Source organism: Pollachius pollachius (genome assembly GCF_949987615.1).
Source record: "Pollachius pollachius genome assembly, chromosome: 1".
NCBI classification, from domain to species: domain Eukaryota; kingdom Metazoa; phylum Chordata; class Actinopteri; order Gadiformes; family Gadidae; genus Pollachius; species Pollachius pollachius.
The window spans coordinates 20,563,356-20,578,609 of record NC_136934.1 but is presented as its reverse complement, the minus strand read 5'-3'; the positions used below and the strand labels follow the sequence as shown (position 1 = coordinate 20,578,609).

The 15,254-nt window shown below is 45.0% G+C and overlaps 1 protein-coding gene across 1 annotated transcript in view; it reads right to left on the bottom strand.

Annotated features, from left to right (window-relative positions):
- Positions 1 to 1,292: 1,292 nt before the first annotated feature.
- dtx1 (deltex 1, E3 ubiquitin ligase) overlaps positions 1,293 to 15,254 on the bottom strand; it is a 42,104-nt gene continuing 28,142 nt past the window's right edge. The window contains exons 6-12 of the mRNA XM_079754506.1: positions 10,555 to 10,616; positions 9,748 to 9,909; positions 9,503 to 9,564; positions 7,906 to 8,064; positions 7,219 to 7,380; positions 5,728 to 5,817; positions 1,293 to 5,415 (exon numbers count right to left, since the gene is read on the bottom strand). Of these exons, the coding sequence (XP_079610632.1) occupies positions 5,188 to 5,415; positions 5,728 to 5,817; positions 7,219 to 7,380; positions 7,906 to 8,064; positions 9,503 to 9,564; positions 9,748 to 9,909; positions 10,555 to 10,616 (925 nt within the window). The 3' untranslated portion in view covers positions 1,293 to 5,187. The remainder of the gene's footprint in view (positions 5,416 to 5,727; positions 5,818 to 7,218; positions 7,381 to 7,905; positions 8,065 to 9,502; positions 9,565 to 9,747; positions 9,910 to 10,554; positions 10,617 to 15,254) is intronic.

Below are 15,254 nucleotides of genomic sequence, written 5' to 3'. Positions count from 1 at the left end.
CAACTTAAAGCTTGATTTCAATTATGTTGGCATATCAAACATGTAGTGATTAACTTTGGTTTATTTTACGACACTGATGGTTATTCGTTGCAAAGGATGATACTAAATACTTATTTATATTCAAGGTAGGAATAATGCACATCAGGCATTGGGAGATGGACAAAGGCTTATTTAAATGTGGAGGAGACACTTTTAACCTGCCAGAAATGTATTTTTTACAACAGAAAAGCCAAACAGGAAATTCAAGAGATACTGTTATTGAATGTGTTCATTTACTGCAGTATGAAGTGTAACCTGAGGTTAATCGTGTTGCCATTTTTCATATTATGTAACACTTTTCTTTTTTATATAAATAAGCTGGAGACTAATTATTGCCTGTGAACTCTGATTGAGAGTTTGCGATACAATTTTTGCATGGCTTTATTTTTCTTGTATATATTATGGTTTGTTCAACTACTGACTGTATCGTCTTAAATGTTCATTTGTTTTATGCGAGTGTGATTTAAGTTTGAGCCTTTAACAACCAAAACCCCACACTGCAAAAAATAAAGTACAAATATTTAATTTTCCTATTGTGAATTATTCTAATTCTGCCATATATATTTATCTTATGGTATGAAGATTGATGTACAACATTGTGTACTAAAGATGATTAACTTGTTGCTTGATCCTGGGCATGCTACACATACCAAACTTCTTTAAGGCCAGATTTCAATATGTGTCCGACCTAAAGCGACCTGCACATGCACACATCTTTAATCAACACAGCGTGGTTGAATTGTAGAGGGCTGGAGGTGTTGCCACGCTACCTCCCTGCCTCGTTAAATCACTAATGAGACACACCTGGTGTGAAAGCCTCTGATTAAAACAGAGAGGTGAACAATGAGACAGGTGGGGGCCGGGCGGCGGGTGTTGCTGTCAGGAACAGCAGGTGATGGATTGCTACACAGCAGCCAATGACAGGTGAGATAGCCCTCCAGCCAGTGGGGCGTTGAGTGGGCGGCGCCAGGCCGGAGGACAGTTACAGTAGTAACAGCAGTCATTTAACAGCCTGCCGACAGAAGCCCCCATAAAGCATCTTTACTGCATGGCACGGGAAGGGCTGCTGCTGCTGCACTCAAATGCTTGGGCGAGAATCACTCACATCCACGTAATGAGAGGTAATGTGCTACGCTGGCAAAAAGGAAATGGTGGAGCAGAAAGACGGACATGTAAAGAACACCACGAGTCATATGGTCAAACAGCCGGCCCCCCTGGTGAGGGCCCATTTATTATCCCACAAGAAACACACAAACATGCAACACGGTCATCAGCACGACTCAATAAAGACTGGTAGGTTAAGAAGCCCTTTATAGTATGACCAACGTCTGTCTCCATGTCTCGCTGTTTAGTTTGACCACTCAAATGGTGTCGACATTTCTCTATGAATCGTTGGTTAATGATCAGTTAGCAACTGCTGTTAAAGTTAAATGAGAGTTAATTTACAAACTCAATCGTGGCTTCAAAACACGCCAACCCCCCCCCCCCCCCCCCCCTCCACAGAAAAGGCCAAACGTTTTCCATTTTGCAGAAAAGAGAGAAGGAGCATAAGCCACCCCATCTTCATCTCTACAAAACAAGTCCTGGATAAAAGAGACATCTTTTACTTTCAAATATTTAGTGTAAAGCAACCCTGAATTATAGAACTAAAGAGTAATGACTTTCCATTTACAAAAGCTATGCATATTCAATAGACATACATATGTTGGTTGACATGCACCTCTAGGGAGAACATTACTGTGTCTTTAAAAAATATTAACCTACGAAACTTGTCATACATTCAAAGGCCCACACAGAGTAACAACACACAGACACACACCTGTAGACACAATGTAAGGATATTATTGTAGATATAAGTACGCTACAGTATGCAGTGGAGATTACTACATTAAATTCCTTACGTAGAAATGACATCGTATAAGTCAGGATTGTTCTATGTTTCACTTCTTAATCAAAATATGGGGTGAGAAGTACTATGGAATGTATCTTGATAAGGATTAATGAATGTTATTTGACAGTTTGGTTAAAGCCCATCAATTGACAAATATATATATATAAAAAACGTGTCGTTTTTTCCAATACTGAACTCTGAACAGCGCGGGAACATGCCTTCTAGTTGAGAATCAACACCCCATAAAAGGAATCACTTCCTGTTTGTCATTCAAACCAAAAGGAGGGGCACTCTGCTACACATTAAGAAGGATTAGCTCTTACATACAGGGATTTGCATAAAAATCATTCTGACAAATAATTGTTTTTGTCCATCATTATTTCTGAACACAATTCCAAAGACCTCCAAAATGACCTATACGCACTTAAACCTGTTCTCTCACTGCGCGAGAAAACCATGAAAAACGAACGATAACTTTGCATTTGTACAATTCATTTTATTGTATTTGACCTAAAGCAGAACTGTGTACATTTTTGTATCATTTTTAGCTGGCTAATAATCACCATCCGCTCAGAAACGTTATTTTCTTGAATGGCGGGTAAATCACCCATATGTTTATCATCATTCAATTATCCTATTACCTAAGCATATGGCAATCAATTATATATATATGTATATATTGTAAGGCAAAAACGTACACAGTGTTCCTTTAGAAAAATATGTTTCCCTGATGAACCTGGAGGTTTTCTCTCAAACCTTCCTGTAATCAAAGTTAACGCAAAAATGTACTCTGACTAGTTTTCCTCCCGGGGTTTGATAAAGACTCACTCCTGGTTCTAGAGAAGAACGAAAATAGAAGATCAATCATCTGGGAGGGAGGGGAGAAGTCCTCATGTCCTCGTGAAGACCTCCAGCAAGGATAATGAAAACATAGGTTAAATATTCTCCATCAGGTGTGGATGCACTGACTCTATATTAGACTAACTGACATCAATTTAAGCCTCACTGGTACTAGCTCCATCATACCCTAACAGTCCCTGACATACTGGCATATCAATCTCAGCCAGCGTTAGTATGCATTCGTCCTGATAGACATCTATCTGTGTTATAAAATCTGGTTAAACTGAAGTTATGGAGCCCAAATCATTTTCTCCAACTACAATTAGTTATTTTCTTTATAAGATTTGATTTAATGAAATTTAAATTAATTTAGATAATAAAGATATTTGCAGAAACTAATTTCACGGAACATTCTACCTTTTTTGTTTTGTCTTTTTCCTCAATCATCTTTCATAAGATGCAAGGTTTTCATACGACAGGGTCCTCTCTCGTCTACATAAAAGCGCTAAAAAGCTTCAATACGATTTAAAATACATTCCTAAATGAACACCGCTGCCCGGAACCGCTATGGAAGAGTGTGATTCACTCCAAATATTCAGTAGATGTATTGAGCAAATTTACCACAACAACCCTCAACTTCCTCCTCAATAACAACTCCTCAGCTTGTTCAAATAGATCCAATATAATTATTCAGGAGAATTATGCATTTATCCAAGGAAAAATAATTTACTTGATTTTTAAAGTCCTGTATGCCTGGAATTACGGGGCTGGGCGGGGGGGGAAGGGAAATTAGCATTTTTGCAACAACTTTAACCTTCGCTGACAACCCAGTATAAACAACCTTGCCATGGGCCCCACTAAGGGACAAGCTGAGGGGCCTCTGAGGGGGGCCGGGCTGGGGGGCCGCCGTCCGCATGGGTCACCTGACTGCTAACAAGCCCTCTGTCGGATCCCAAAGGGACTGGTGGTCTACTGCAGAGAAAGCCTGCTCAGAACAGCCACAACGCAGAGGTCCCATAAGAGAGTTGAAGACCCGGGAGGGGAGCTGGTCTGAGACCTGTAAAGATTCTCTGTTCAAAGGCTTAGGCCCGGCATTTTGAATATGAGCCTTATCAAAGGTACAACCAGAAACCAACAGCTTTAACCATGCCGGGAAGCAGAACGCTTTCTTCATCGCAGAGGCCTTCTGCACTAGCATACATTTCCTTTTCTTTTTTATGATGCATGATGATGCTTGTGATTCCAACCGTCCGTTCAGAGTCTGTCTAGTACAAGTTGAATTGCCAAACATATATGTTGTTTACCATTCAGTACCGTGGTCGCATTTAGGTTCCTTCAGCTCGTTGGACGCTCTACATGCATAATCGGATCCTTTCTGCGATCTAAGATTGATTGTTTCAGAGGTGAACAAACTACACCCACAGTCATGGGCTATCGACTCCAGCCAAGAAAAATGACAACAACCTAAGTGGCGAGAACTTCTGCATAAACAAAATGCTAAATCATGACTTAAACCGTCCTAAAGGAGATAGATTATTACTTAATTTCTACGTTTAGAGAAAATAGGAAAGTCATCAACTATTTCAGCCGACTCTGCATATTGTAGTTCTCTGTAGCCACCTTTTTTTTTACACAAAACCTGGCAACACCCGAGACTGTCAGCACATTTTCCAAGAGTATAATATATATATTAACATATATTATTAAAAACATTATGTGTTGAGCTGGATCAAAGACCCCCTCCTCTCCGGTCAACATTCGCCTTTTTGTGGCCATGCAGTTTGGAACAAAGCATTTGCTGATACCTAACCAACGCCTGAGACCTCAGCCCTCTTCCATTCAGTACAGAAATGGCTGATTTCCGCATGGACTTCAACATGGACTCTTCCAGACCATATCAGTTACCTGCCAGGAAAACCAGTGGGAGGCTACTCCTCACCACGTATGTGCCTTCCTTAATCCCATTCCAATATAATTGACAGACCCTCAGTCTCCACCAAGTGGCCTCAGAAGCAGCCATTAAGGGAGGTCACGAAGAAAACCTGCAGACCAGGATTAGCTGAATAAAGTGAATAACCAGTAAATCGGTGGACCATGTGGACCATCTGTTCTCTGCGGTCTTCCCACTGAGGTCAGGGTGTTTGCTCCTTGCCGTGGCCTCTGACTCCCATTGGCCTTCTCTCTAGGGGGGTGGGCGGCAGGGGAGAGAGAGAGAGAGGGAGAAGGAGACCGAGACAGAGAGGGAGAGAGAGAGAGACAGAGAGACAAAAGAGAGAAAACCCAGCAAAAAAGCGTCCAGCCCGGTCCTGCTTTGAGTGACTGAAATAAAGGCCTGGGTCGATGGAGCGAGGGGTTTGGCTGGTGGGCTCCGTCTCGGGGAGGGGGGGTCTGGCGTGGGGGTCGGTCCTGGGTCCTCCTCAGTCCTTGGCGGTGTCGTCGCGGCCCACGCCCTGCGCCGACAGCTCCGTCAGCACGTTGTCCAGGTACTTGGGGTCCGGGTAGCCGTGGCCCGTCAGGTTGGTGCCGAACTCGGTCTTGTGGTGGATCTCGTTCCACACCACCGTGTCCCCCTCGCCCGTGGTGCTGGACGTCCCGATGGTGAAGATGAGGCGGCGGTCCCAGGCCATGATCAGGAGCTTCAGCACCTGGGAGGGAGGGGTGAGCGGGTATGACATCATCCAGCACCTCGTCGGGATTCTACATCTACGACTCGACAGGTCAGTTAATATGGGCGCGCTGACGCTCATGCCCAGCTATGGTTTTTCTAGTGATAAATACAATTTGAACCTACAAAATCAGCGGTTGAGAACTTAATTGACTCTGAGATGAGTCAATGATTAATTTAGCTGAGACTTATTACTCTGGGCCCGCTGTGTCTGACATTTGTTGGTCTGTGCGCGAGCCGAGCACAACCCCGCCACTGAAGCCGCAACCCGGAATGGAAGTGTTCCTCTTACCTTCCGTCCTTTGTCGTTGTCGGGGAGGTAGCAGTGGCGAGGGAAGCCCCTAGCGCTGAACTTCTTCCCTGGGTTGGGATGCTCAGGGGTCTGGAGGAAACAAACAGACAGCCATGACCCTTGACGTTCTCTTTACCGCTGCAGCTTAACCGGGAAGGAGAACTCTGGAGCTCGTGGGACGCAGTGGCCATATAGCTTGCATTGTCCCCCCCTGGTGGTCACTAATGGCAAGACATGCTTATTTTATTATTCAATTTGCACGGAACACTTCACTTTTGATTTACCCTTGAAATGTACCACCTTTAAGTATTGATCTCTGATAGTAGCAAGCTTCCCATCAAATTGCTTTAAGCGTAAAGAGATACAGAGCTACAGTGAGGGAGAGAATCAGAGAGCTAGAGAGAACCAGAGAGCTAGAGAGAACCAGAAAGAGCTAGAGAGAGTACCGGAGAGAAGGAGAACAACAGAGAGCTAGAGAGAGAGAACCAGAGATAGAAGGAGAACCAGAGAGCTAGAGAGAGAGAGAGAGAGAGCTAGAGAGAGAACCAGAGAGAGAGAGAGACCCAGAGATCTATAGAGAGGGAGATAGAGAGAGAGAGAGAGAGAGAGAGAGAGAGAGAGAGAGAGAGAACCAGAGAGAGAGAACCAGAGAGAGAAAGAACCAGAGAGAGAGAACCAGAGAGCTAGAGAGAGAGAGAAAAAAAGGAGAGTAGCAGAAAGATCAGACAGAGAGTAGGAGGAGAGAGAGCAAGAGAGAGAAAGAGAGAGAGCGAGCAGGTCTTGTGCTCAGATGATCAGAGTGGTCCCCAGCCCCCTGGGGGACTGCTCTGCCGGTATTAAAGGTCACTTTATGACTCTATTACTGCTCCGCTCGGCCGTCATAATGACATTTGTGGTCCTCAGCAGAAGCTGTAGTCTTTGGGTCCGGTTTCACTGCTAGGATTCCTCTCATCAGATCCATTCAAAGAGATTACAAAAACCGTGCTACCTCTGTTGTACACTTTGGTATAACACATTAATATCGTTACTATTTACAATTACTGCTTAAAGGTTGTATCAGCGATTATAGGCCGAAACATAAATTATCACATTCATCTTATCTTTCCTCACTATCCGCTAGATGCCCGTCCGATAAGCAGGCCGTCAAAAAAAAAACCTGTCTCTGTAGGCAGCCTATGCTCTGAGATTGTACACAAAAACAAATGGTACTACCAACCACTCAAAACCAAAATAGTATTCCAACCAATCACCGGCAAGGGGTGGGTTTTGCGGTGCGCCTATGACAGTTTTTACTGGATGCACAAAACATGGAAGGGAGGGGCGAGCTGGCTCTGTTTGTTTGGGACCGTCACCCAACTCTGCTGATACAGCCTTTAATGAACAGGACTTATAATGATGTTACCCGCCGGTTTATCAATGAAGCTTAGATCGGTTAGGTCAAGGGTCAAGGCAGGGCCGCTCGTGTTTGTGGGGGGACAGGGAGACGCAGACCTGGATGCCAGCGGGGATGTCGTAGACAATGCGGATGGTCTTGGTGTCCAGATAGCCGGGCAGGCAGTGGGGGATGAGGTGGTACTCCATCTTCCCTGGGGGCTGGGTTCCAGTCTTCTCCCCGTAGATGGCCTTACACGTTGGGCACTGGAGACTGCCGTCCTAGGTACGGGGAGATGAGGAAGTCTGATTTATATCATATTATATATGTATTGTATGTAATGTATGTATGTAATGTATGTATGTAATATACATAATATATAAATTATACATGTGTAATTAATACATAAATATATGAAATACATAATTTAAATATATATAAATATGATAGAAACAATTTATATATAGATGTAACATAAGATATAATATATATATATATATATATATATATATAATTATAATTATATATTATTAAAGAAAAAAACAACACTGAAATCACAGCCATTTTGTTTGCTAGAATAGTTGAGTTTCTGGTTCTTGGAGTAGCAGGCTTGATCGATTGGGAGTCAACTCGTCAATCAACCAATCAATCTGACTTTGACAAAGAAAGTTGTGGATGGCCCTTCTGAAAAGGCAAACTGACTTTTTTTACTCAGTGTTAGAATGAGGATTGTGTATTTGGTTCTAGTGTGAGTCGACGGTGGAGAAGGTGCAGTATCTGCTGGTGACAACAGGAGTCTTGCGCACCTTGTTGCCGTTGTTGTACATGGCCACCAGGCACAGCAGATGGTACATGTGGCCGCACTTGCCAAGCTTGCCCACCAGCTCGGGCTTGATGCCCTTCTGATGCAGGACCCCCTCGTAGCCCGATGACATCACCAGCCTCTCCATGCAGATGGTACAGTCCTGTGAACAGACACTCGATTACCCAACGATCTCTTTAGAAACAACTACCTCACACACAGCTGTACAGCTAGTGTGTGTGTGTGTGTGTGTGTGCGAACATTTTAAGATACATTTATTGCAATCAAAAAGTTTCACTAGGTTAGCATATGCTTCCATTGACTTGCAGAGTTACGGTAGCCTAGCTGTGGGGAATGCACATGGAATTACAAAATTTCAAAAGATCTCCAATGAGTTCAAAATAGCTGCTTATACAAAACCTGGGTCAGTCAAACACAACTAAATTGCAGTTTGTCTACCAATACACTGCTAACTTTGCCCTATTTCCAGCACTGATTTTACAGGATCACTGCTCTAGCTGGGTAGTCTGCAGAGATGTGCTTGTCAGTGGCGCATCGAAGGTAGCCTGATAATCACAGCTCCCTAAATAGATCTGATTACCCAACCAACTCCCTTCTGGACGCTCAACGAGGAGTTAAGGCTGAGACGACTTGTCTGAACCTGGGTGAGACATGCAAACACTAAGGTACCCATTTTTCGTTGTAGTCCTTTAAAGGGATGGTTTGACTTGAAATGTACTGGTTCCTACTATTGCCAATACCTCTGTATTATGGATCATGAAGTATTTTTTGATGATCAATAGTTTAGATTAAAGAAAACGGATTAGAATTTTTTTTTCCTTGCAAATACTATTCAGAAAATGATGAATGATAAAAATGCAAAAATGATTAAGAAGAGAAAACACAAATACTTCTACAAGAGCACACGTTTCAAGTTCATGGGTCAGGAACAATGAGGAAGTACATTTTTGTTCCCTTATATAGTTTGTATTTAAATTCAAATGTCTCATTTAATGCTCTGATTATTTGTACCAACAAAGAATTACAGATAAATGCAGATTCATCTGAAATGTACAATGTGCCATTATTATCTGAAGACTAAAGATATGGTGAGAATGAGTCATAACTATAAAGAGGGGTAGTGTCAGCAGTATAGCGCTCATCAGCAAACACACTTAGGGTGTTTGTTGACGTGGGAAACAGCTTCTTGGGCGTGATACGATCTGTAATCTGCATAATGCACAGTATGGCCATAATGATAATTAATGCCCAATACATAGCCAGGAATGATCAAAGTCAATAGACATTAAGATGTTTGCGTTGCAGAACTTGACAGCCAGATAAGCCATACAGAACCGAATCATGAAGTGACCATGAAAAAACAATGCATAAAAAACCTTAGCGCTTAGAAGTTTATTTCTATTGCTACATAATTTTTTGTCGAATTCTGGAATGAAGCATTCTTCATATAATGTGTCTTGAAAGTTCACGATTTTGCAAAACTGAATTGAAGAATGTTAACAGGTTTTCAAATAATTCATCTTAAGACAATGAAGGGCCCGCCCAGTGTGTGTGCATGTGTGTGTGTGTGTGTTCCCTACCTCATCAGGCACTACTTTAATCTTCTCTGTGTATCTCCTGACCACATCCTCTGGATTTTTGCCTGATGACACAGAAGGATGTAACAGCAGGCCATCAAAGAAATATCGTATATATTATGTAAATCATCAACACACACACACACACACACACACACACACACACACACACACACACACACACACACACGCACACACACACACACAAACACACACACTCCCCCCCCGCCGTCCCGGGCTGGTCATACCCCTGCGGAGGTGCTTCTTCTTGGTCTTGCGTCGGGTCCCGTTCACCCCCGGGACCGGCCTCATGTCCCCCTTGTTGATGGGGGGGGGGTGCAAGACGGGCTTGGGGGCCCGGGTCAGACACACCGGCAGGCCGGCTGCGCACAGCAGGATGCCGGTCATACCTGGAGAACACACACACACACAGCATGAAGCACACACACACACACACGCACATACACAGCATGAAGCACACACACACACACACACACACACACACACACACAGCATGAAGCACACACACACACACATACACACACACACACACACACACACACACATACACAGCATGAAGCACACACACACACACACACACACACACACACACACACATACAGCATGAAGCGCACAAACACACACACACACAAACACACACCATGCATTACACACACGTTAACAGATGCAAACATGGACACACGCACAGATATACGCACATATAGACAACAGAATAGAAAGAAAATGTATATTATGAATACTAGGTAGGGCCTAGCTTGTGGTTTGTATTTGTTGCAAGGGATCTTTTCTATTCTGAATGTTTATACGGGAACCTCTAGAACCTCAAAATTATAATTTTAGAAAGAAAAAAGCACCATCAATGAACTATAGCTTATGATAAGGAGAGGAGCAGAATGTCATCAAGTTTATGAAGTCGTTGTACTGATTCTGAACCAGAACCAGGACAGTGTGTGTGTAGCGTTCAGGGGGGGGGTCTCTGCCCTGACCACCAGAAACAGGACAGTGTGTGTCCAGCCTTCAGGGGGGGGTCTCACCTGCCAGCGCTGGGTGGACTGGTCCAGAGCCTGTCAGATTCTTCACTGGGAGGGCTGGGACACTGCAGAGAGTAAAGAAAAGCAGTTAGTATTTCTGCATGGCCTTCTGACATATTTAGATAAAAAGATAAACATATTTACAAACACACCTTGTTATTGAGCCAACCTATCACCACAATGCATGTGAAATAAAAGTTCCTGAATATGGACACTATCCCTTGGTTGAACGACAGGTGATGGGGCATGATAGAGTGAACGTCCAAAACCCAGACAGAACTCTCGAATGTAGGTAGCAACATCTCAAGCATCTGGGAAGGGAACAGGATGGTGGGGCAGAACGCCCTCACACACCTCGACCCGGGACGGCACCGGGAGTGACGAGCACGTATCCCCCAGGAGAGGAGGCACACGGCCAAGGAGTTCACACACACACGCACACACACATTTCCTCTAACGCAGCTGGGGTCCCCCTATCAGCGTTAGAGGAAGTGTGTGTGTGTGTGTGTGTGTGTGCGCAGCGCAGCCAGAACCTGATGGAAACTCTAACAGAGCGTCTAAAGCACATCATGTTACCCCTGTTATTATTTTACCATTTCAATCATTCATATTTTAATTCTAGGATTGTTGTAGTTCATTTTTTTCTTTTACATGTCTTTCTGTAGATTCTGTGCTTGATGGCCTTCAGAGCATTGATACGACATGTGCTCTACTGATTGAACTGTTTCCCGAGGCAGGCGAGAGACTAAGGATGATTTCATATGAATAAATCATGATTTACTCATCATGATCTAAGAGAGTTCTGTCTTAAACAACAATGTTTTTATCATGCCCACAATTTGTGGGTTCACACGCACACACATGCGCTTACTTGCACACACTAACTATGTTGCTACGGCTGTAAAACACAGCATTAATTAAGATGGCTTTCATCTTTGGTGCTATTTGTGAACAGGTTTTGCGTTACGTTATTTAAATTTGATCAAAACATCCAGGCTGCGATACTTATTACAAGTAGCGTCTTTTTCATTCCATTCAAAAACGTTGAAAGAGCGAAGAAAAAGAGTTGAGGCACTGCTTTTCTCCCAAGCAACGTCAAAACAGAGGAGTACATTCAGGCAGGACCCCTCCATTCATGCCTGTGTCTGTACGGCGATACATGAGATTAGCATCTACTACGCAGCCCTGCGCTGTCGAGGGCAGTGCAGAACTAGCCAACTCCTCCAGGTCTGCAGGCAATGTCTCTCTACCTCTTCCCTCCCTCTTTTACACAGCTAAGCTTTGGGACCCTGACCCGCCCCACTCAGAAAACAGACACACGAACAGACACACACACACACACACACACACACACACACACACACACACACACCTCTCCCTCCATGCCAAAGACCTACAGACGACCCAACTGCAAAGTACAAAGCCCAACTCTGGTATAAGTACTTCTCATTGTCTGACTTGCTCTCTCTCTCTCTCTCTCTCTCTCTCTCTCTCTCTCTCCTTAATTCAAATCAAAGAATTCAGAGAAAAGTTGCTTGACCGCGCTGCTATGCATGACCAAGCTTTTGCTCTAAAAGAGCCTTTCCCTGGTCGTTTTGTCCGAGCAGTGTGTGTTCTCCTCAGATGTGAGTTTAGTGAGCCAGACTTGGATCCCGTCCGCCCTGCGTTCCTCTCACCCTGCCAGCTCCCATCACTCATGCTCCCCCAGACTCGCGTACTCTTCATCACTCTCTTTTGACCCCCTCCTTCTCCTCCCCTTCCACCTCCTCAACTCTCCACCTCCCTTTCAGAAGGACCACTCGAGGCGAGGGCCACAGAAACGTCAGAACGGAGCCAACCTAGACCGAGGGAAAACTACTTCTTGCCTAAACGGGACCTTTAGTTTATGGCAACATTCCTCAGGATGATGTATCCCTGAAAGCTCGATTTATTTCTGTCAAACTTCAGCCACTCAGTCTCTTTAATCCTTCAGAGGGATTTTAAATCCACCTTAGAGGACTTGATCAGACCGCCATTCAACTTACACACACATCCTCCTCAAACAGAGAAGGCTACTTTAACGCAGAGAGCAGAGCAACATTTCTGTCGATCACCGTAGAAGAAAAGGAAATGAGGAGAGAGAGAAAGAGAGAGAGAGGGACACAGAGAGAGAGAGAGAGAGAGAGAGAGAGAGAGAGAGAGAGAGAGAGGGAGGAAGGAGAGAGAGGGAGAGAGCTGCGTGGGTGCGTATGGTTACCCAGCAGTGCTTTAATCATAAATGAATGTGTGGTTATGTAGAGCAAGAGGGGGATACAGAGCGAGATGGAGAGTGTGGGTGAGAAAGAGAGAGGGGGGGGAGAGGGAGGAATGAATGCATGGCGGCCCTTATAGGGGATATTAAAGCAGGTTGCTAATGGACTCAACAGCACACTGGAGCTGCCCTCAAACCCGACTAAATGATTCAGATAACTTCACCATTGCATCGGTTTGGTTTAGAAATGCCCAACTTATGAAAGCCCTCTGGCCACAGGTCAAAGAGCTGACTCGGCAACAACAAATTAAACAGTTATCCTCAATAAAAAATTGATGTTCAAAAACGACATGGTGGCTCGGAGATAGATCTTTGTTTTTTTTTGTTTACATCTAGATTTGTTATTTACATTTTAACAAAGTATGGCTGTACTGTTTGTGTGGGCCCACACCAGCAGATGGGGCCACCAGTAATATTTACAGCAGTAGATTTTTGTTTGAAGGTGCAGTGAGAACAGAGCATGTTCATGCTAAACATATTCCTCAAAATATGGCCTTTTCTTTTCGAGTAAAGATACAATGCCAAATGATTAATATGTATACCTTTTGAGTCCTGACTCGTCAACGTTATATTGTGACATTTAAATTAAATACTGTTCACATGCGTAATACAGGCATTGCATTTTTTTCTATTCCAATTGCATTGCTACTTACTAATTAATAGAATTTCAATCAATTTCATCAGAGTGTTTATGTAACCTCTGCGTTGGTGCCACAAATAGGCTTCTTAAACATTCTGTATACACAGCACAAGGTGAGCAGTGAGGTGTGTGGAAACGAGATCTGAAGAGGGCTGTGTGGGTTCTGTTGTTCTGTGTGTGTTTGGTTTTGTGTGCTTTGTGTGCCTGTGCCTGTGTGTGTGTGTGTGTGTGTGTGTGTGTGTGCACTCGTGACCATGTGCGAGGGAGTTGGTGTTTCGAAAGCATGAGGTTTCTTTTCGCCGTGCCTGTCTCTCTGTCGTCTAACCGCACTCTTCTTGTGAATACAAGCCACTCGCCTGGGAACAAACATCATCGCCCTCCTCCCCCACGCCCCCTCCTTCCATCTGCCACGTCTCTACCAATCGTTCACTTCTCCTTGCTCCCTCCCTCTCCTCCCTCCCTCTCGACAGAGCCCCCTTCCCCCCCCCCCCCCCCCCCACAGCCGAGCCCCCGCCACACGGCACACGGCACCAGCCCGCTTCTAACAGAGGATCGCTCTCAGAATCAGAGGTTTACTACACTGTGGTCGTCTGCTCCTCTGACTCTCTGCCGCTCAGGGACTGTTTTCTAAAGCTCTTTGTCTGCGTCTTTCATTGTCGCACCACACAAAAACACAGGGGCACACACACAAATAACTCCTGCGCACACACAAACACAGGTTGCATCCATCGCATCCGCCAATGTCAGCACAAATAACACACGCCTGTTGCTACCTGGACGAAACAAGGTCGCGGCCTGCGTTTCATCACGGCCGCGCGGAACTAGGCCAGCGGAGATGACAAGGAGAACGCTGCGGGTAAACCACCGACTCGTCGCCCATGAGCAACGTGCGGAGAAATACTAAACAGATCCCGGTCGCAATGGGTTTGGAGGTAATGATGAAGGGGCTGATAGTGGTCATAGTGTTCGTCGTCATGGTAGTGACAGGGGTGGAGGTCATGATGATGGGGGTGGTCGTGGTCGTAGTCATGGCATTGGTCATAGTCATGGTAACGATAGTGGTGGAGGTCATGATGATGGGCTGGTAGTGGTTGTAGTCATGGTAAAGACGGTGATGGAGGTCTTGATGATTGGCTGGTTGTAGTCGTAGTCATGGTAACGATGGGGGTCGAGTTCATGACGATGGGTTGCTAGTGGTAAAAGTCATGGTAGTGGTCATAGTCATGGTAACGATGGTGGTTGAGGTCATGATGATGGGGCTGGTAGTGGTCGTACCCATGGTAGTGGCGGATGTGGCGCTAGAGGCAGCAGTGATAGTAGTCACGGTGCTATCGGTTACAGCGTTGTCTTCTTCTCTATTCTCAGGGTTTGGATCATTCCCAGGACGCGCCGCTCAAGCCCCCATTCTGCCTTGATCCATTATTCATCCCTCCCCTGCGGAGCGGCACAGCAGCCAATCGGCTTCATCCCCTCAGTCAGAGCCTCACACACTACACACACTCCCTCGCATCACACTCTCAGCCCTACACACACTCCCTCCCATCACACTCTCAGCCCTAAACACACTCCCTCCCATCAGCCTCTCAGCCCTACACACACTCCCTCCCATCACACTCTCAGCCCTAAACACACTCCCTCCCATCACACTCTCAGCCCTACACATAAACCACACTCTCAATGCAACCTGCAGGAACTCTCTGGTGGAGTCTGAACTACACAACTATCCAACCCACCCAACCCTTCGTCAACAAACACACAAAGTACTGCGTCTCG